At 37.2% G+C, this 23,429-nt stretch overlaps 1 protein-coding gene across 8 annotated transcripts in view; it reads right to left on the bottom strand.

Annotated features, from left to right (window-relative positions):
• ARHGEF10 (Rho guanine nucleotide exchange factor 10) overlaps nt 1-23,429 on the bottom strand; it is a 111,798-nt gene that overhangs the window by 59,053 nt on the left and 29,316 nt on the right. For 5 of the 8 annotated variants that reach the window (XM_042881135.1, XM_042881146.1, XM_042881164.1 and 2 more), the window contains 14 exons: nt 22,632-22,928; nt 21,295-21,361; nt 20,313-20,392; nt 18,988-19,044; nt 17,428-17,591; nt 14,031-14,147; nt 12,749-12,863; nt 10,837-10,949; nt 7,229-7,306; nt 6,798-6,977; nt 5,401-5,517; nt 3,773-3,865; nt 2,360-2,530; nt 403-548 (listed from right to left, as the gene is read on the bottom strand). In XM_042881135.1, the coding sequence (XP_042737069.1) occupies nt 403-548; nt 2,360-2,530; nt 3,773-3,865; nt 5,401-5,517; nt 6,798-6,977; nt 7,229-7,306; nt 10,837-10,949; nt 12,749-12,863; nt 14,031-14,147; nt 17,428-17,591; nt 18,988-19,044; nt 20,313-20,392; nt 21,295-21,361; nt 22,632-22,928 (1,795 nt within the window). The remainder of the gene's footprint in view (nt 1-402; nt 549-2,359; nt 2,531-3,772; nt 3,866-5,400; nt 5,518-6,797; nt 6,978-7,228; nt 7,307-10,836; nt 10,950-12,748; nt 12,864-14,030; nt 14,148-17,427; nt 17,592-18,987; nt 19,045-20,312; nt 20,393-21,294; nt 21,362-22,631; nt 22,929-23,429) is intronic. The other 3 variants (XM_042881173.1, XM_042881181.1, XM_042881191.1) reach the window with 3 other exon arrangements.

The following is a 23,429-nucleotide window of genomic DNA, read 5'->3' as shown; positions in this document are numbered from 1 at the left end:
TTTTTTTTTTTTTTTTTTTTTTTTTTTTTTTTTTTTTTTTTTTTTTCTGGCTACATGCATTAGCTTTGGTTCTTGTTTTGTTTTAATTTGGAAATTCTGTCAAGTTACAGATGTATGACAGTGTGAATTTAAGGAGTAAGAGAGAAAGAAAAAAATCCTGCTGCAGCATGCCTCCACTCCACTAAACACTAATGCACGAGTGATTATCAGCATTGAATCTTTACTTGTAATTTCCAACTTATTTTAGATAGATAGATAGATAGATATGAAACCTAGCTGTCTATTCATTATGACAAGTAAGAGAAATCATCAGCCATAGCAAAAACAAAAAAGCTTTTTCACTGTCATTTCTTTCCAGCTTAAGCTTTGGTGGCCATTTAAAACATAGGAAAGAAGTCTTACCGCACGTTGACAGTTGCGCACATCAGCACATCGTTTAACATGAAAAGTCGTCGCTCTTTGGTTTTGACAATTTCTCCTTTGTCATTGTAAACTGTTTCCACCATATCATCAGTCCGTATGAGGTACCTGTTTCCACTGCTGAGTAGCTAGGTTTTAAAAACAATCAATTTTCCATATTATACATATTATACAGAATACCTAGCATCCAGAGCAAAAAAGATAAAAGAAAATACAACCATTTGCCATAGTAATATAAATGCTCCCAGGTGGGTTTGCCAAATAAATTATGCTTTTTTACTGATTTGATTTTCGTTTACAGATAAGTTTACAGCAGCAGTGACATATGCCCCCAGAAGTATGGCCTGCAGGGGTCTGCAGTCTTTATAAGGAACATGCAATTCCCTCTGAAAGTCTTCCATACTGGTAAAGGAGTCTAGTGAGAAAAAAATCATAGCTTCCACAGCTCCTGTTGTTTCCCTCCCTCATTTCTTCTTTCACAGTGCATTTAAACGCTATGCACGGTTCCAGGCATCCCAAAGGGACATTTCCCACAGGAGTGGGTGGATAAAGAGTGCTTTTACCTTCTCTGTCTCCACCGGCTCTCAAAGTCAGCTAAGGAGTGCAGCTGACATATTTCCACAGACTGCCAAGACTATGACATGTACAAAAGATGCACGACATGTGAATTGTTCCTGCAATTTTCTTTCAAGCGCTAAGGCTCAACAATGTGTGCAAGAATGAACCAGTTCCTCACAGGTCAAAGACATCTCTGCAGCAGCCAAGAGAATGAAATGGCCTGTAACTCACTCGCCTCCTATCTATCCACATCCTTTCCTGCTTGTTTCACCATCTGGCACTGCTCCAAATTTGTATAAGCAAATATTAGGTCACAAGACATATCTCAGTGTCCTCTCAGTACAGAATTTAACACTGTATGGTTAAGATCATTGGATAAAAGAAATCTGGCCACATCCTAAAGGGCATATTCTATAACTTTAAATCCTTCAATCACTTGTACATGATAATTAGTAGCTAATTCAAAAAGCAGGAGTGTAAAGATCTAGAAAAGAAAGTAAAATCACAAAATCCATCCTGCAACACACATAGAATGGAAATATGCTTCCAATATGATAATAAATTCAGTCTCTCATTTTTGATAAATAGGTTAAGACTAGCATATTCCATTTGACTGCTTTCTCTCCTTAAAACTACAAGACCGTGAATCACAAACAGAAATACTCCTTGCATGGTTTTAGCACATCCTCATTATTCCAACCCAGAGTAAGTCCACAGCACAATTATCTGTAACTTCATTAAAGCAATAATTAGAGCAATAGGAAAGACAGAAGCAGTTACAGTGCAAATAAGCACACATGTTTTCACAATACAGATATCCACTAACAATCTCAAAGAAAACTGTTCCTCCCCTCCCACCAAATACCTTCTATGATTCTTTAAAGATTATTCTATTGTATGATCCAGGTGTGTGAATGAAACAGCCTGTGATGTTCCTTAAAACAAGGAAGATAATGAACATGTTCCGTAGCACACCCAGAACTGCTCCACAGTTGGAAACACTGCTGTATGAGGAACTGGCTCCTTCCTCTAAACAGGAGTAACTCCGTAGTTCTAGGATAAATTCAAAGTTGAATTTTCTCATGCAGGAGATCTGCATGAAAACTTACTGCAGAAACAAGAAACTTTATTATCCTATATTGCTGTTATTTCAGCATCTATTCTCCCCTCCCCCCCTAAGCACACAATGATTAGAACCAGCAGACCCATTCAGTCCTGCAGATTACCTACATCTCACATCTATCACTAAAACCCCACAGTATTAAGCACCACAAAAAAGCCCACAGGCATCCTTTCAGCGTCCATTCTAAAGATTATTCAAGTCCAGAAACTAACAATAACATTAAGTCTTTCACCACACATTTCAAATACATTTCCTAACCTTGTTCAGGTAACGTTCGTTCATTGCTTTTGCTATTTGTTTTATTTCACAGCGCTGATCTGCATCCCTTTTTCTTTCATTCAGCTTTTCTGCTAGTGTTTCAAGTTCTGTAAGAGCCATCTGCAGGGGTAATCTGTCAGGATGTCCTTTATTTGTGTTCTTCAACATATCCTGAGGAGTAATGATAAAACAAACAGACAAACAAAACAAGTTCAACTTCAAACTCAAGTCTGAAAGGCTAGAGGATGTCCAGTGGAATTGTATGTTAACGCCACATTCTTTAAAGAATAAAACCAATAAATATCTAATGAATATTCAGACAGTGCTTTAGCTATTTTCCAAAATATCTTAATAGTTTCTAAAAGATATTGAATGGAGTTGCATACAGCTTATTTATAGAGAAAGTAGTGAGAAGTAACCTGAAAATAAACGTAAAAACATCAAATGCAAAAGTAAGCAAATAAACACAAGTTGCACATAATATTTAGTAATTTGAAAATCAGTATTAAAATAAGTAGGTGTATAAGCAATTATTTAAAATTAAACTTTCCTGATACTTTCTACTATAATATTTTTACAAATTATATAATATATATTATTATAAATATCTATAATATCTGTGCTATATTCCCTTTATTACTGTCATTATTCCTCACTAGTATGTTGACAAGCTTGCTCATCCCAAAGTGGCAGACCACACTTATTCCACGGAAGTCACAACAGCTTCTAAAGAATCCTTCCCTTCTGTAGGCATACATTGGAGCAACGCTCCTTTCACACAGCACTTAAAAGTCACCACGTATTCACTACAACTTCCTACTATTGTAAACTCCATCTCTTCTGCTACCTTAAAAACATTTGCCACAGCTACCTAACCTCATGCTCCCACCACAACTACCTCTGAATCTCACCAGTAATTCCTGGACCTTCATCCCAAAGCCTGCCCCGTGTGACACTGCAAACTTCGCACTCACTGTGTAAACCTGTCATGGGCTGGAAGATTACTAAGCTGGTCTGAAGCAAGGAATTCTGTCTGGCATTTTGCTTAAGCAAAAAGTAATACCACACCATTGCTACTAGTATTTTAAACTGCTATGAACAAGTAGCACTTTCCAATTACAGCTTTCATGTGAAGGGACTTACAAGCTACATCTAGCTTAATAAGCCTAGCAGCCTAGAGTATATCAAATTTACTGAGATTTTCCTGCAGTATGTGCAATCAGACAAAGAGATCAGTACATTATGGTGCACTGAAGTTCTCTTCCCTGTTATTTCCTCATGATCCAGTGGTAACTCCTACTGCAGCATGCTCCTCTCCAGCAGAAGACAGCTACCCAGAAAGCCCACAGGCAAGCCACATGAGAACACAATGAGAACATTCTTAGGTAAATCTATTTGGTAAATATTCTTTACCTGCAATAGCAGAATGAACTGTGGGAAGCGCTGGATAGGTTTCATCATTAAACCATACAGTGTAATCCGATCAGGGCTTGACTCCTGGCACTGCTGCAATGCGAGAATGTCACACTGTTTACTTCTGTATTTCCATCAGGCACAGAATGAAAGGAAAATGTTCTGAAAGTTCTTCAACATAATTACCATTCATTACAGCAGGACTGCAAATATTCTCATTTTCATTAAAAAAAATATTTAAAAAAAAATCATTATTAAAATGACGGCATGGTCACTCAACTGAGATCTACTCCCTAAAAAGTACAGCTGGGGTGGAGCCCCATCAGCAAGGCAGCTCATATATATATACACTGTCAGAGCACCTTCATGCTTCTCACATAACCAGCACCATGAAATGTCTGCTTAACATCAAGGACAATAAAGCGAATGTACTTGTTCAGGGTCTTAAATCTAAAATTCCTAAGTGATTTGTTGATTTATAGTCTAATTTACTGCTGTTGGACTGTTTCTTGGGACTGAGACCAGAGAGGTGTAACAACCAACGTGTTTTTTAAGAGAAAATCTAAAGAAAATATAATCACCTCAGTACTACAGAAACAAAAAGAGACTTTCATTTTCTTTATTAAAAGAAACTAAGGAAAAGAGCATCAATTTCTGTTTGGAAATAAATATATAAGAATTTGTCATTTCGATTATCAGGACTAGCAGATAAAAACAAAAAAAAAACAATCATTTACATACGCAGAAACCCTGTATGTATAACTCACTCCAACATTTGGAAATATTCTGATTAGAATCACAGATGACCCAACCCAAGAAGATTAGAAGAAACATTACAGTACAAAACCCAAATAACATTAAATGGGTATAATGCTCCAGTTCCTATTTATTTTCTATTTTTATTATCAGCCTCACAGCAATCCGTTTTTCCCTATTTATTTCCAAGGCACATACATGTATTTATTTTTTTGTCCAGCCAGCAGCAGAGAAGATTCTGGCTCACAGCCTGTTAGCTGTAGGTGGGCAGAAGTAAAAGAAGAAGGTATAGAAATTTATTGTGTTCTCAGAGTTCAGCTGTGAGACCAGCTCTGAGTACTATCAATGCTGGTACTGACAAGGAGTGACACGAGGTAGTTACGCCACTGCTGGAACTGATAACCTAAAAGCCTTGCAGTGGATTCTGCCTATCCTCCATAGGGTATCATCCCTAAGACTTCCCAGCAGTTCTGTTGCATGTGGCAGGCTTTCAATAAACATTACTGGAAGCATCAGGGTAATAAGCATTCTGTACAAATACTTTCAATTTCACCCCAGCAGATTGCAAAAAAATAAAAAATAAATTCAAAATAATAGGAATTTAATCTGGAACATAAGTATAGTTGTATGACTCTGCACAACACAATAAGGAGGTCAAACATAAAATAAATCCCAAATAAGAGGATTCAAATGGTGAACTATTCTTTGAAGGTCACCTGGCATGAAAGAATTCCAGTCTTTTCTCAAGTATAGTCATACAAACACCAGCCAGTAAACTGAGCAAAAACAAAAACACTCTGCTTTTCAAAATACATGCAAGATCTAAAATCACGTTATCACCCTGAAAATACAGTAGTGAAATAATAACTCACCTTTAAGAAATCTAGAAAGGCAGGTTTGGTGGCACATGTTTTCTTCAGAATCCCCACAGCTGTACTGAAGTTGTTTACGTATTCACTGTACGCATCCAATACCATCGACTTCGAAAACTAAAGACAAAAGCAGGTAAAACTTATGTATAAGCCCAAAAGACATCTGAAAGCATTATTATTTATAGCTCTGACAGATTAAGGACTCATTTTGTTAGGTGCTGAAGGCTTTTGCTTGGCTTAGTGCTGCATCTACAGAAATACTGATGATGCCTAAAATAACTTTTCCACAAAACACAGGCTGGAGATCTAACGATGTAGCAGCTGTGAATTACAAAAATGTAAATTTACAGAAATAGCATCATCTTGGCTACAATAGTAGGGCACGAGGACTGAGTAATCAAGAGGCCTCCAAGTGAGAGTCAAAGCAGCTGGTGGGATCCCATGATCAACAGCAGTAATGCACTGCTGCCTACCTTCCTGATTTGATGAACAAGTGAAGTCCCAGTCATATTAATGCCCCATCTTCAGCTGGCATTTATCAAGAAAGCAGATGTTGCAGCTTGCAAACTGCCACATGAAGGGAAAGATCACTGCCTATTGCTTACTTAGTAAAGATTATCCCTCTCTTTTGCAGAGCTGGTCTAATTAATATGCCCCAACTTGCTCCAGTCAAAACAAGACAGATCAGGTTTAAAAAGAAAATCTTTAGTAAACATTCCTTTTTTATTAAAGTGGGGTCAAAGCACTCAAAAACACAGATCCCAGCTCTGTTTTGGATGAAAGGAAAAAGTTGTAATACCCAGCAGCTGGGAGGCAACAAAGCAAAATACTCAAATCAGCAAGGTAGGTAGCCTTTTCAATCACACACAGAAATAAAATCTTTCTACCAATTGAGAGAACATTTTGTTTCCTCTAATTCAAACAATCCTCCACTGGATGGACTTCCATTAAGTGGTGTTTTGTAAATATTCTTCATCAGTGCTCCAGGCTCAGTTCAGACTGAGGAATTCAGGACGTTACCTAACTGTGATTTTTTTTTCTTCTTTGTTTTCTCAACAAATATTCTAAGTCCAATGAACGTAGGTGTTTTTTAAGAGATAAAGAGTTTCAATCTCACTAATTTTGGTTGGTTTTTGAATCACTCTACTCTGAAAAAGAAACTATTTAGTTAAGCATCTCAAAGCTTCATCAAAGCCTGAAAATTTTAGCCACAATCTTCTCATCTGCTAAGCTAGCTGAAGACACATGCTCCTTACCAGAATGGTACATACACATTCTGACAGTTGCCGCAGGCACTGAAGACCATGGGAATAAAATGGTCAAATTAGACAGAAAGATACGATTGAATAACAATTCTAAACTAAAAATAGATTATCAGTTCAGATGTATTTGCTTACTGAAGCAACAAAGACATCGCCAATCATTTCAACAGAATCCCACTCAGACACACGACTCGCCAGGGCTATTTGAAACATTGAATGGCATTGAAGAATTTCTTTAATTCTATAGAAGACCATTTTGAGTTTTCTTTCACTCAGTAATTTTGGTTCCATTTCTGAAAGGGGCTTCTCATATTGCTGTGGAAAAAAAAAGACATAGATTAAAACCACCTAAAAATGGGGTCTCCTATACACAGAAGAAACAATAACAATTTATGTAACAGTATATACAAATAAAATCTCTTGAAATGTTTGGCATAAGGAATCCGTAGGAAAGTCTGAGAGTCACACTACAGATTCATTAAGGATTAATTTCAAATTTCAATTATTTCAATTATTCAATTAATTTTCATATCTCAAATCATAAAATACCAAAGTTAACAATGTACCTCCAAGATTCTTTTCAGAGCATCCACATAATTCTTTTCACTATCAACTACAGAGCCCAAAATATATCTTCTCACAACCTGTTGAGGAAAAACAGCTTTCTCAGGTAAACGTATTCATTGTAACAAGGAATATTCATGATCAAATTGTCACATTAATAACAAGCAAAAAAACACAAAGCAATTCTGGCACTGCCATAAAATAAACTACTTCTAGTTTACTCTACTTCTTCAAGAGTCATTAAATTTATCATTACTCTAAAATTATTATTAGGACAATAACAGTTACTGCAAGCCTATGTAGTCTTTGTTTACTGTTCAAATTCCAAACTTTAGTTCTAATACAATTTAATTGTAGATATATGAATTTAGATATAGATAACAACAGCTACAGAAGATATTGGCTATTTCAGTAAATAACCACAATAAAACAAGTTAATGGTGTTCAAAATCAGTCTTCAAGCAGAAATCCTTCTTTCTACTTGCTTCTATTTTTATTTTTTTTTAATATTATATAACCTTTATAGGACTGATTTGTGGGACAAATAAGCAAAAATTAATCGCCTTTTTAAAGCAAGGCCAAAGGAAAGTAAAGTATCTAAGTCAGGATTTGGGCTTTACGATTTTTCTTATAGGTATCCCATATCACAACATCACGTAGAGCACTGGGAGTTCAAGAGTTAAATGCTCCAGTTCTGTGGACTGCCAATTTTCTGGGTACCTGGTTCTCAGAAGAGAAGAACAACTACATACCCCAGAGGATTTTGCATTTCCATTTTCCATTCAGAAGGAAAGATAAAACTGCCCACAAGCCATGAGACTGCTCTTTTTTGCTGCTCGTCTTGGCTGTGCTTGCTCCCTAGCCATCTTGACTTCAGCTTTACAGTAAGGCCTTTGGTTTGGGACACGCTCTCTCTCATCTATTTGGTTTATTAGCTTCATTCCCAATTAACTTGTATTTCTGTTATCATAATTAGTAAGCTAACTTTCCTTCTCAGATCGTTGCCACTGTTTTGTTTTTTTTTTCCCTATTTATTATTATTAATTTCCCTCTTTGTTCCCCCCCACACCCCCCCCCCCCCACCCTACTTCCCAGCTTTTTGGGCCAGTGTGCCTGTGGGCCTGCTGTCCTGTCCTCTTCATGAACACAGGCAGATCTAGAGACAAGTGAAAACCTTATCTATATTCATACCAACTGGCACAATGAGATGAGTTTCAGGAAATACTATCGCATTTTATGTTTACAGACTGTAGGCTACTCATCAGATATCCTCCTCCACTCCCCCAGTTGAAATGCATATTGCATACATGGAAGGATGGAGAAATTGATCTGATTCAAAAGTAAAACTTTTAACTGATATGCATTATATTTCTTATTATTTTTAAGGATTTATTTTCACCTAAAAGAACTTTCTAATCCAACTCATCCCGAGGCTTTCAAAAATGGTGTTCTGTTTGAAGGAGAAAGCAATACAAGGGCAGAAATACATTTCCCACAAGCACAAGACAAGGCAAAATTGCTTCTTTTCCTATTCTAAACTAGCATAAGTTATCATGAAACTCAAATCTCAGATTTGCTTCTCTTCTCTGTGGCCTCCTGCTTTATTCTCTGCAGCTGCCTTTAATTCTCCACACTTGTATTTCATATTATTAAGTTATATGCAGGTCATGTAAGGATTTACTTTCAAGCGCTGGCATTTCAAAAGAAGATTTTAAAATTATGCTAGACCTTGCTTAAAGATAAATATAGTAAAATTCATTGTGTCTAATTTGTATTTAGATTGGATTTAACGGTTTCTTATTGGGTGTAACATATTGGCTGCACCAGTAGGAGATAGTATCTCCACTTTTTGTCGCACTTCATTCTTCTGGAAAGAATCAATATGTTTGCAAAATATGTTTTTCAGGCTCTACAATACACAAATTAAATATTTTAAAGTGCCTACAAGCACTTAATCATAATTTTCATAGCTTACAAGAGGCCTACATGCAAGCATTCGCACTTCTGCTAAAGTATCATATAGACGTAAACAGTGAACAACAAGATTTCATGTCACAGTCTTAAAATGATGCAAAAGCTAACATGATAGTCACAGAAAGCAGAATGTAGTAGTCCAACAGGAGCCTGATTTTAAACAAAAGCTATCCTGCCACCTACTGTTTAAAGAAAGCACATTCATAAAGTCAGCTTATTCATCACAGAGTAATTCAGGTTGCAAGGGGCTTCTGAAGTTCACCCAGCACAACTGGGACACCAAGGGCTGCCACTTAGTCTGCTGTCCTCCAGACTGTGTCACACACAGGGTTATGCTGTCCCTAAACCAGGAGTCCTGTTTGAATCTGCTGAAACACCTGGATTTTCTGTCAGACCAGCTCTTCAGCTCAAAGTCAGCCTGAATGGCAGCCTTACTTCCCAGCATATTACCTGCAGTTTATCCCACTTCAGTGCTGACTGCAAACATGCTGAGAGGTGCCTTGCAGCTGGTATCCAGATTGTTAATGACATTAAACAGCACTGGCTCTGCATCAGCTCCCAAAGGACACTACTAACACTGGCCACCTACTGGACTTTGTACCACTGATGAGTGTGATGTCTAATTTTTTCCAAGGCACTGATGATAAAGGCCTTCCCTTCAGTACCACTAAATACATGTCACCTAGTTTTAAGGACATGCATAATTCCAACTGGCCACAGCACCAGCATCCCTTAGCTGCATCCTCTTCCACTGCAGGTAATAATTCACAGGACCTGTCTGTAGGGTTGGAGGCTCTGAAAGTCTGAGGACAATCCTTAATTAGTAAAAGCTGAGGCAAAAGTGGCACTGACTTTCTCAGTCTTCTCAGTGTCCTTTGTCAGACCTTATTTTTCTTAACTTTCTTTTTTCTTACATGTGCATCTATATATATCTATATATCTATATAGGTATACATACATACATATATATGTATCTGCTAGATATAGATATATACCTATAGAGATACAGAGATAAGGAACCTTTCTTTTCTTCCGTCACACTTCACTAGCTTCAGCTGAGCTCTGGCTTTCCTAACTCTACCCCTGCTCAGTTGGGCTGCTCCTCCTGGATAAACAACCAAGAATAGTAGTTTATTCCAAACTAAGAGCTCTCTCTCTCTTTTCTGAAGGGGATATATTTATTTAAAATTTGCCAAGTTTTAACATTTCATTTAAACATTTATTTTAACATTTTATAAAACTTGACAAGTAGAGAAAAAAAAAGCCCATACAACTCTTTTCAACCTCTCCTTAATTCGTTTTCAAGAAATACCATTAGATTTGCTGTACACTTTCTGAAGGTACTGACCAACTCAGGACTTCACACCACAAAACACTAAAAGCTCACATCCAGCTATTATTACTTACCATAACAACACAGTAACATGAACTCACAGGATTTATTTTCTGTCAAAAATTCAAACTGATGCTGATAGTTTCCAGCATTAATATAGACCGTGAGGGGGTGACACTTCTCTAGACTGAACTTCATCTTTTTTTAAATCACAAGAAAACTTAAGATTCAGAGAGTATGCAGAATATTCTCTATATTTAAAACAGAAATCTTGGAGCTCCAGAAATTCCAAAAGCTTGCTACCTGCTGTTGTGATAATCCTTCAGGCATAGGGGTCATAATTGCTTCTGTATGCACACAGTCCACATCAATAAATAAATTTAGCTCCTCTTCTTCCAGGCATGATGATCTGTGATCTAAAAATAATTGAATAACCAAAACATCAACTTTTAGAATGTATAAATTAAAAAAAAAAAAAGGAACTAGACAAAGATTCAACTGTCCAAGAACAGTATTTACAGAGTAGACTTAATTACTATGCAAATGGAATTTCTCAGCATTTCTATAGCATCTGTGAAGCACACTAACACAGAGCAACTTACAAAAGACAGTTCAATGTCCTAAAACTGCACAGAAGCAGATAATCTATGCATCTACTGCTTGACCTTTCTTTCCTCTTCACAGATACAAGCACAGGGCTGTCCAGTGTGACAACTAGGACTAAAGCTGTAGGGTCAAGGGCCTGTAGTTTTGAAATAAATTATTTTTGGAAAGAAATTAAACATGTTCATAATGTAATTCAGTGCAAGAAATTCCATATAGCTGTTCATAAACTGAATTAAAATCAGTAGCCAAACGTACCAAAATGGCACTTGCAAGAAGAAAGGATTCCACATTGCTCCCTACGTATTTCTCAGAGCCACTAATTTTACGCAAGAAGCATAACAGAAGTGTGGAGGTAGGTGGCAGCACACAGCCAGTCAAACAGCCAGACACCAACAGAGGAGAAAGAAGGGACTGTGAGAGAAACTGCAGCTGATAACAAAAGGGGCATTAAGGGAAGCAGTTCTCTTGGCTACTGGAACTTATGAGCTTAATCAACAAATTTATCACACGCTCCCTGTTGATTTGGTAAGTGGCCTAAAGTATTAAACCATCCACAGATATCCTACATCTGCTACCTAACCTCATGATAAATAAAGCAGAAAGCTGGGTCCATTGTAACATTGCTGTGCAGATGAAGGTCATTTCCTCCTTGCAACAGAAAGAAGGTGAGAATACATTTTTTACCACTACAACTGCAATCTACTTTCTTTCCTATGGTTGTGAATCCCTTAAATTTAGCCCATGACAGGAATGCGATATGTGCACTAGCCCTTACAGATACATACAACACAGCTTTAAGTTAGCTTATTTGCTAAAAACCATCTTACGCCAATCTTGTGGCTTTGCCTTCTTAAAACTATAGTTCTAAAAGCTCTGAAGTTACAACCACTTAATAAGCTGAGCAGAAACCTAAGCAGAAGAACAGGCTGTCACTCAGTTTTACCATGGAGAAGAAAGAAGTTTCAGTTTTCTTACTACTCCCTGTCCCATGGAAAAAAGAACTGTGGTCTCTGTGGGTCATATCAAAGGACTGATGCTTGTTTGAATTTAGAACTCCTGTTTTGACAGCTCCTAATTCAAGACCCTCCCCCCATACTTTTTTTTTTAAACTAAAATCACTAAAGCGTGATAAAGCTTCCACTATTAGGCAGAGTTATTCAAGGGAGGGAAGTAGACAAACTGAATACCCTAATCAAATTTCTATAATCCCCATATACCAATTTCTAGCTAGCATCTATTACACTCATATTTTTTTTAAGTGGACTCTTCTGCCTTGCTTTCAGATTCAGAGGTCACTGCACCCTAAGTCCAAAACTACTCAAGATGCAGTGACTGTACATTGATCTGAACTGAATGCTAAACTATTATTAGCTGACATAGAACTGATTTGACATTCTGATCTAATAAGTGGTGTTCCTGCCAATGGCAGGGGATTGGAACTAGGTGATCTCTAAGGTCCTTCCAACCCAAATCATTCTATGATTCTATAATTCTGTGCATCCAGTACTTGGTTCCTAGTACAAATAAAAATCCTACTCAGCTATTCACACCCTTCCTCAGAAATAACTAGAAGAAACAACATTAACAGAGTAAAATAACAGGCACATACCTTGAGAAATAAAAGACTTAGTTCTAATGAAAGAACGACCCTTCTTCACAGCTGCTTTTGTCTTTTCAAGTCCATCTTTGGTACCTTCTCTAGCAGCTCTCATGAGCTTTTGCATCTGTAAGATAAAGAATACAGTCTACATGCTCAGTGAATAATGGGAATCCGCTTCTGCATACCATGCAGAGTACTTTTAACATCTTTTTAAAAATACTGTCAAGTGGGGGCTATAAATATAGCCCAAAGTCAAATAAATATACTGGAAGTACACACAGCCATCAAACTGCAGATGTGAACATCCGTACTTCTTCCTAATAAAATCAAACCTGAACAAAAGGTCTTACTTTATGACAACCTTGCATGTATGTTCAAAATGGTTTAAGAACCCTTCTGCTTCAAAATATCTGACATTACAATAAACTCAATAGCTCAGCATTCTATTATATAACAAATAAATACTAAGAAAGGTCATACATGGCAAGGCTTCTCATTCATCTGCCACTAGCTCTACCAGAATATTTCCAACTTAAAGATTCAATTTTGTATTGACTACATTCTTAAATAACCACTGTGTCTTGCAGAAAATGTTAAAAACAATAATTTCATTAATTGAAGAAATCAGTATACTGGTTTAATTAAGTAGAATTTTATAATACACTTCAACAACATGGAAGTTCCTTGGAGGAAAAAGAAGAAAAAAAAAAAAGAGATGTTTCACTAGGAAACTAAACTGGTTTGTACTCTTCCTTTCCCAGCGGCCGCCAAACCACCACAGCCAGAACTGTGCTGACATCATCAGCTACATTAGAATACAAATAAAGCTGTCTTGCTGCAATCAGGCAGGTTTTTTTCTGCCTGAGATATAGTTTTTAGCATTAAAAAACTCCATAAAAATAGCCTTTGTATGCTCATTCCATTCAGAAATGGATAGCAGCAACATTCTTAGTCCTACAATTTTTATGCAACACAGACAATAAGCTAGGGTCAGACGTGCCCTGTGGAGCTCACTGGGGTTGTACTCCTAGCTCAGACTCTGGGGTAAAGGCAGGACAATGTCCTATCTGATCCTATCTGATCTGCTGAAATTGCTACGATTGATAAATAAGCATGAGAAAAAGTTACTGACAAAATATTTTCAAGACAAACTGCTGCTTCATTTAGAACTCATTTTAAACAAACTATTGTCCATTTTTTTCAAGCTATTATTAAAAGAAAAAGACAACACAGCCTGCATTGGAAAAGCAATAATTTAAACATAGCTAATTACAGAAATTAACTACGCTACCTTCAGCTCATGTTTTTGCTTTAGTTGCTGAATCTCTACTGCTCCCACAGTGTTTGCCATCAAATCTTTCATCTTTTTCTCATAATGCTCCTTTAAACGCGTAAGGTCATGAGAAAGCTACAGTACACAAAAAGACACAATCTTTTCAAACAGCCCGTAGTGCAAACTTCATGCTAAAGTACTCAAGCATATCATGCATGTTGTCCAGTCTGCCTACTGAAACACAGACAACTGAAGGAGAGAATATTCACACAGGGAAGCTCCAGCCCGGCGAATGGACCATTACCCCTGCAGTTCACTGGACTTGCCGAAAGTCAGCCAGGTACTTTTGCACTATGCTGGCAACTATGTAAAGAGAGAGATAAAGTCACTTAGTCTAAGCTAACTGCATATTAATTGTATTATGTACATTTCTTACAAACCATTTGGAAACACATCAGTTTTAACATGAGCATCATTCAGCGGAGTGCAAAGCCTACCCAGTGCATTTCTGACTCTCCTTCAAAACGGTGAATCAGATGAGTTCTCAAAAGTTGATGAAGCTGCAGAAGTTGCTGACACCTGAGAAGACGGAGATCTACAATACTAACGAGTTGGGAAAGGAGAATCTAATAGGGGAGGACACAGAGACTTGTTCCCAGTGTGTGGGAACTGGGAAGCATGTGTCTTTCCTCTGCTCTATCACAGCCTTATTGCATGACCACATAACCACCTCATGCACAAATATATTCATTTGCAAGGTAAGTTATCATGGAGAAATGCCCTGGAGTACTAATTAATCACCGCTAAACATTTTGAGAAAGCCAAATGAAAGCAGCCAACATTTCAATAGGGAAAAAAATAGATATTTGGTGTGCCTTATAATAGAAAAGAAGCCCAATGGAAAAACCCTCTGCTTGATGCCAACAGAGTTATTTGGCAAATGATCAAAGCATCAGGAAAGAGAAGGCTTACTGAGCTGAAAACAAAGGGGCAGGTCCCACACTGAGCTCTACTAGGATGGGTTAGGATGCAATTACCTCCAACATGATGATTCTGGTATTACAGCAGTATAATTAAGAACAGCATCTGGTTCACAGCCTAAAAATATTTGATAATATAAACACTCTCAGTTCTTCAAAATAAAATTTAAAAATTAATTTCAAAAGCAGTAATTAAAAAGTGACTTTGAGGGAAGTCATATTACCACTTGCAATTAAAATCATGCCTCCAACCTTCCCATACTTTTCAACCTACTGAAAAAATAATAAGTTAAGTCCCTTACAGGCTCTGAAAGACTATAAAGGAAACACGCTGGGAAAATACTGTTAACATCCATCATAAGACCTGAGGAGAAGCGAGAGTTAGTCAAAGGATTGGACACAGGGAATAGGTAAAAAGGGGAGCTGCTTCTGCCTATGCTGAAATGCCGATGCAGGAGCTTGTTTGTTTTATCTTAAAAATCCTAAAATTTTGGTCTTTCCTCATCCTCCTCCAAACCCCCTCTCCAGTTTCCCAACTTCTCCAGCTCTCAGTGACCCATACAGGGGCAGCAGTCTCTCCGACTTCTCCATCCACCAGCTAACATACTCTAAACTCCTCACCTCTATCCTCAGAAGAACAAACAAGCAGCCACATCAAGACTTACATGCTGAAGTGCAAAGTACTTTCCAGTCTCTTCCAAAGATACTCAACAACCAAATTCAGTTCTCTTTAGGTTAGTTGAAAAACTTCCTCCCCAGAAAGAAACTGCTGCAACAGCTTAAACTTGTTCTAGTCAGGTCAAAAAAAAAAACAACAAAACAACAAACCAATAACAACAACAAAACCACAACATCAGCACCCAACTTACAAAGTGCTGATTTGAGTGGGATCAAGTTTTCCAGCTAATTGCTCACTCCCTGATTTCCAAAGCACAGGCAGCAAGGATGGAGGTCAAGGGAAAGCAGATAACGGGTACTGGAGGGAAACAAAGAAATGAGGCTTTTGTTTTCATTAAGATAAGAAGCCTGTAAAATTCAAAATAAAGGCGCCATAGAAGAGCAAGTGCTTCAGTATTCCCATCTTGAATATGTGCTCTCTAAAGTTCTCACACATTTTCTGTTTGAAAGTGCACGTGTACAGGGACTGTATTTCCTGGAATAAAGGTGCGATAAATGTGGTAGCAAGAGTAGTAGTAGTATTTAAAACAGGATAAAAAGAATCTAGGGCCAGAGAAGCAGAAAGCAGCTAAAGCAAGCACACCCAGCTTAATGAAAAAATATGTAGAATGTACAAATTTGGTCCTCAGTTTTTGGTATTTCCCCTTCCTGCCACTGCATTACTGCTACAAACTTCTGAGTGCTGGAGCACTTCGCTCACTGACTGTACTCAGCTATAAAACAGCTCATAGGCATCTATTACTGGTTAGCAACATCAGAGAAACTCCAAGTTTTCTGTAGGATCTCCAAGCACCAAAACCTCCTCCTCTTATAGAAGCTGTGCTCTGGCCAGGCTCTGCACTGCACCTGGGTGCGGGCATTCTGCCTGCACTCAGAGCAGGGAATTGACTGCTTCCCCAGATCACATGCAGGAGTTTTTTTTTTTTTTCTCCCCCCACAGTAAAGGCATAACAGTAAAAAGAGAGGAAACGAAGTACAGAGAGCATGGGAGTGCAAATTTCCTCCTGAAATGCAGCCAGAAAGATGCAGGAAGGGTACATTCCCATGTGGCTTCCTGGCACAGAGCCATGTCACCCATATAGCATTTTAACCACCACCGCCTTTATTCTGTCCACAATAAGACCACAATTCTGTCCACAATTTTGTGGTCACACAAAAAAAAGATTTTTTAAATTTCTTTAAATTCAGTCACTATCAAATGACCAAAGTGATACAGATCTAAGGCAAACAGGTACGGAACACGTGACAATTTTGTGACTTTTGGGTGCCTGAAGGATCCCAAAACTTCAAGCTTACCCCAGTTGTTCTTCACATTTTCTATACTCATTTACCACATACACTAACCCAGAAGCTGCAAAAAATAAAGGAAGTGAGGAACATGTGTTGAGGGACATGGTTTAGTGGGAGCTATTGGGAATAGGTGAACAGTTGGACTGGATGATCTTTTAGGTCTTTTCCAACCTTGATGATTCTATGATTCTATGATTCTATGAACTGCCCACATGGAAAAATGATTCAATTTTTAATTCCACTTTTAATTAGTTTGAGGTTTTCTCTTTTAAGGAGCTCCTGTTTAATACTCGTATCTTCTCCCTGTTGCATTTTGTTGTAGACTGCTGCTCCCACAGATTTACAACTCCTTTATAAAGATGATGGCATTTGAAGCTGGACAGAGGAGACGGGAAATACAGGAGAGAAATACAAGTGCTGAAAATCAGAATAACCTCAATGACTGAACAGCACTGCAGGATACATACATGCCTCTTGTGGTTGCCTCGCAAAAAGGAGCTGGGAATTCCATTTTTACACTCAGAATCACTTTGTTCTTCGTAGCTTTCAAACTCACTTGAACTCCATCCATACTCCAGCGAGCTGTTTCCACCATCATCGCCATTTTCAACATCATCATAAATCATTTCCTCTGCAAGAATTAAAACCAAAATAAAAGAAAGCTACACTGAAATACCTGTTTGTCTAAACAACAAAAACCTTGTTCAGGATGTACCATAAAGAACAGTGCAGACTTTCATATGCACACTCTTGCATAATATTAATCCAATTCAATATTAAAAACAGCCAAAGTGAGTGTGTCTGTTGAAATAGTACCAGAACACACAGCCAGTGTTCTTGTTACACACCACAATACCATTGGAAATATGCCCTACTCAAACAATATTGTTATGTCCAAATCCCACAACATATTAGAAAGAATTCACAGCTACTACTCAAACTACAATTATATCCTGGCTGAGAAACCACAGTGCAAAGACATCCCTGCCTAGTCCACTAAGGGACTTCCCACTAATAAAAGCATTACATATAAATGCAACATAATAAATTCAAATTATAAATGAAACAAATTTTAATAATACATTTTGTAAAACATCTTGCCTAGATAGCACTAAGGACAAGAAATGAAAATGTTAAGGTTTTAAAGATAAACATGTACTCTACACAAGAAATTGTTTTGCTGAATCTTTAACATGGTTATAATCAATTTCAGTAACAAATGAATAGCTATGAAAAGCAGATGCCAAATTCCTAAACAAGCAGATTCATTCAAACATAATTTGTTAGTGACAAACAAGCCTTTAGTATAGTCTTCACAATGAAGAAAAACAACACAACAAACCTCAGCAAAAGTTTGTTTTAAGAAGCTTCTTTATCCCTAACTCCAGCTTTCCCAATAAAGGAAAAATCTAGGCTCCACCAACTACTTTAAGATCTTTGCTACTCCTTTCAAATACAGTAAGGAGCTAGAACACTGCAAAGCTGAAAGAAATCCTTTCTGTAGACTCACAGTCAAGATGGTAAACACCTGCCCCACATCTCCCCTGATATTCAGTAAGCTGAATACAGTTTTCCATCAAACAGCAATCTTTATGTGAAAGGAAACTTCCAAGAATAAAGAAATTCCCTGTACAACTGTGATAATGCTGTATTATTATATATCAATAGACTATTTAAAACACTCTTTCCCTACCCGCTCTGCCTTGTTTAGGTTACTACAGCTACAACACCCAACACTGTCATCCTCTAACATAAAATTATAGTCACTCAGGAATTTTGAGGTGTATCTATAAAATAAAACAGAATTATCTGCCTGGACATAGAGGAGTACGAGACATGCTGAGATAGATGTCAAAAGTCAGCTTTAATTTTCAACACTGTAAGATCTACTGATGATTGTTAGGGCTAATCCTGCTTACATAGAACTTAGTTAATGCATCTGTTCAGTATACATGCACATAGGTTGCATTACATTGATTTTAACTTAAAATAACATCTATACAGTCCATATCACAAAGCCTTCAAACCTGGTTCAGAGTCCGAATTTTCTCTTGGCACGTCATCGTAAATTACTTCATCTGGGTCTGAAAGCAAATCAAAACAAGCAAGAAGGAATGAGAAAACCCTTAAAATCCAAGTGGGACCACAAAAGAATTTTGGCTGTACTGGTAGATTCTGAAAGATTGTCCAGAGGAGTTGTGGACTGTCACTCCCTGAAAGAGTTTGATGATGTGATGGAAGGTGTTCCTGCCCATAGCAGGAGGGTTGGAACTAGATGATTCTTTAAAGGTCCCTTCCAACACAAGATATTACATAATTCTATAATACAGAGGAGATGCAATTCATTTTTCCTCAGCATTTCACTAGTACATCTAATACTGGTTATTCAAATAACGCGATAATACATAGGAACTGTAATTACATGGTATGTGTGACATTTCAAGTGCTTTTATCTGCACTGTTTATTATGACCTTCAGTAGCGTGAAAACAGAAATCTGCTTCCACAGCTAGCTCTCTCCTTTTCACATCATAGTACTTATAAAGTGCTGCTCAACGCCTTACCAGTTAGCTTTAAGAAGCTGCAACTGACATTTTCAGAAAAAGAATCAAAACCGTAAGTGACATAATGATTAACTTAGAAAGTCAAGAGGTAGGACAGAGGGTTGGAGATTCAGGATCTTTGGGGTCCCTTCCAACCCTGGCCATTCTATGATTCCGTGACAGAAATGCAAATTCTTCAACTGTTTCAAGTGACATTAAGATGAACCTCCAGCCCAGTGGGATCCCTCACATTGTTGTATCTGAGAGCAGTCAGGATAACCTATCAGCAAGCAAACCATATTGTCTATGTTCTGCTTTTAGATAGATGCATTTGGACTTGATGATCTTGCAGTTGGACTTCCTGATCTTTAAGGTCTTTTCCAACCTGAGCAATTCTATGATTCTATTAACAAATTATGCCTATTCCTTCCCTTCCATCTTCTCTAAGAACTTGTTTGTCAGTTACTGTAGGAGTGCAAGTTCATACTCAGTCACAGAGAACACCATGAACTTAAGCAAATTTCCACCATATACATGAGAGCCAAATGTCTTTAGACAGTGATTAATTATTCTGTAGACTCCAAAAAGGAATGGAAAAGTGAACGTTAACTTTAACTTTGCTTTATAACACATAATTTTATTACACTACTGGATATTTTAACTGGGTACAGTTGGACTCCAGAATACTGAAAAAAAATACAAATGAACATGGACACTCCTGTAACATAAAATGTACATTACATATACTGTTTATCACAACTTAAAACTGACCTTCTTCTACGGCTGTGTTCTGAGCTCACTGATACTTACTTTCCATCCACGCTGTATTTGCAGGATCTGCAACCCACTTGGCCAGAGCATCATCTTCTCTCTTGTCCTGGTTATCTTCACTTGAGGGGAAAAAAAAAAAAAAGGCATAAAATAAAAGCACTAAAATCTACATAACAATACATTTAAACATTCACAAAAACAAGTCAATAAATAAAAACATCTCACTGTTTTCCAGCTCTCACTCTGAGGCTGATGATTCCTTAAAAACCCTGCTTCAGCATGTCTGTAATCCATTGAATAGTCTGACGACTTTAGTCAATAAATTGAAAACACTTCCAACCTCAAGAAATATTTATTTCTAGATTATTTTTTTTACCAGAACACAAAAGTCTCTCTTTGAAAATGTTTTCACTATAAATAAAAATAAAGACATTCAAGGCTACAGCAACAGGTGCACAGCCTCTTACTGGTCTGGGGGAGGCTATTTTCCTTCTCTAGCTGCCACGGGTGGGGCTCAATCTGCAGTAACCCATCCAGGTTTAGCTCCCCAAAATTGCTCTTCTAGAGAGATGTGCAGAAATTGGGACATGGTAGGCACATAGCCTACAAGCAAAAGGTTGAATACAGGGAACTTATTTAGACTGATAAGAGTGATCCAATAACAGCTACAACTAACTGAAAGAGAGCTATAGAAGTGATGGAATTCCATCAGCCACAGCTGGTCTGACTGCACGTTGGCAGTGGTCCTGCTGCAGCTGATGACTCTATAAAAATTGTTTTGTTTTTTCCCCTCAAAATGTCATGGACAGTTATATACACTAGACCTTAATCTGTGCAGATTTTAGTACACAAGCAAAGTTAAGGAGTCAAAATAATAACAAAACTTGAAAGCTCCAGACATGGAAAATGAAAAACAAAGTTTTTGATTTATTGAATCCAAGGTTTCTCAGGAATTAAAGTTTTATAGATCATTAAAACATATTGAGTTTAGATCATTAAAACATATTGAGTTGTCAATCACCTATTTTGGGGCTCCTCTGAGTTTAAAGAATTACAATGACATTCTTCAGTTGCTGATTGCATACCTGCTAAATAGAAAAAAACACATACAATCATCAAAATGTTTAGAATAAAATGTTAGTCTGTTTCAAATGGCATAAATTAATGAAACTGTTTTTTTTTTTTTAATATTGCTAATGAATAATCTATGCATCATTTTTATTCTTGATCATAGCTAAAAAAAGTTGTGCTTCTTCATATCTATTTTCTATCATGTCTATTTTCACAACTCAGATAATTCACAGGGACAGAGCAATTTGTTGTAAGAGTTATCAGAGAAAATTACAGTGCCTGACACATTTAATTCTTCTCTCTCAAACATATATTCCTCAACAGGCAATATCAACCACAAACATAAGAATATATTTGCATAAATTCTCTGATATGCCTAATATGCAAAAAAGTGTCATAGCACACAGAATTACAGTAGGATTGCAACCTAGCTAAAGAAAAATATATTTGAAATAAAAAAAAAATTAACAGGATATGGAAAGCTTTCTGTTCCTCCTGCTTTCTTAGCGTTAAGCTGTCAACTTTGCCAATTCTGTTTACAAAATAGGGGGACTGTTCCCGTTTCTGTAATAATCCATAGTTATTTCCTCTTCTGTCTCAGTATCGTATTAAAGGACAAGCAGAGTTCACCAAATCATCAAGAAAAAAAAACTCACATCAAATCTAAATCCACAAGGCCTAGAAAAACAAATAAAAAGAAGTGGATACAGAAAAGGTAAAAGAGACAGGAATTCTGATAGAACCTAGTTCAAGTATTCTAAGGGTTTGAGAAGAAATCATTTGGCTTGAATACATAATCATGACTCTGGAAATTATTCTGTGACATTAGAAGGGAATTAGCATTAATCATTTTTAATGGTAAGAGAAGACAGGAGTCCTGACTTGTGCTTTATGCTGCAATATTGTGCCAGCAAAAACAAAGGCCAAATATCACAGATGTAAAATGTTGGGATATAACTGACTTAGTGTTTATACATTTTTTCCTTATGCATCTTAGCTTAGCTATCTCGATCCTAATGAGGAAAGCAGAGTTTTATTAGAATGTTTTTTCTTTTTTTTTTCCTGTTGTTACTCACAATTTGTGTTTTTCAAATAAGCTGACACTTATTGACTAAGTCCAGCTAAAACTTACCTCCTACTCCATGATGAAATTATTCTTCTATTTTGACGCAAAATCTCCTAGACATCAAGTCTGAATGCTACGTAAGCATTTACAAAACAACACAACTATCTCACATTAAACAAGAATCCCCCCTTCAAAGAAAGTAAGTTGCAAAAACACCTTACCTTCCTCATCTACAGAAACGCTACGTATTATGACAGGACTGGAGTATGCTGGCAGTATCAGAGGTAAATTGGATGGCACTGCATAGCCACAGGGCACAGGGACAGAATATCCACTGGATGTGTTTGGACTGGCAGGTTCATCCTGAGGACTTGGATCTGGTGAGGAGGATGGATCCTTTTCTTGCATTGGGGAAATATTTATGACTGAGTAGGGATTTACTTTCCTTGGAGTATCTTCTGCAATAGGTTCTGATGCTTGTAGCTTCTCACTTTTTTCTAAGCTATCAGCTCCTTTAGCTGAAAAATTAAACAAAGTTTTATTTTTTGTGCCTGTCCAAGATGCTTGTATTGGTATTTAAAATATCCCAAACATTTATATGACTTTATATACAACTTATAATCTGTGACTCAAAATTTCCACACTGTGGTGCTCTCCTCCCCATTTTACAGATGAGGAATGCAACAGCAGCAAAACAACTATGTCACAAGGATGGAAAAACTACACCATGGAAAAACAATAACTTGATCCTAAATACTAGACAAGGAGATTTCTGACAGGTTATCAGGACACCTTCTTGCTTCCCATAAAAACATACCTGCAAACAGCCTTAAGACCTGAAATCTGAAGTCAGTTTCTAGTGGAATTTGTACCCTATATATACAAATATAGTAAACATTTTAGAAATAGCCATGAGCAAAAAAATGCTCACTGGAAGGACACTCTACAGGGAGCTGAAAATGCTCTGCTAAGAAAAAGGAAAAGAAAATGACTTTCCAAGTTTTCCTCCTTGAAAATAA

The sequence above is a fragment of the Lagopus leucura genome, unplaced genomic scaffold, assembly GCF_019238085.1.
Source record: "Lagopus leucura isolate 7727_CA_CO unplaced genomic scaffold, USGS_WTPT01 Super-Scaffold_73, whole genome shotgun sequence".
In the NCBI taxonomy this organism is placed as follows: Eukaryota; Metazoa; Chordata; class Aves; order Galliformes; family Phasianidae; genus Lagopus; species Lagopus leucura.
This window is presented reverse-complemented; position numbering and strand designations above follow the sequence as displayed.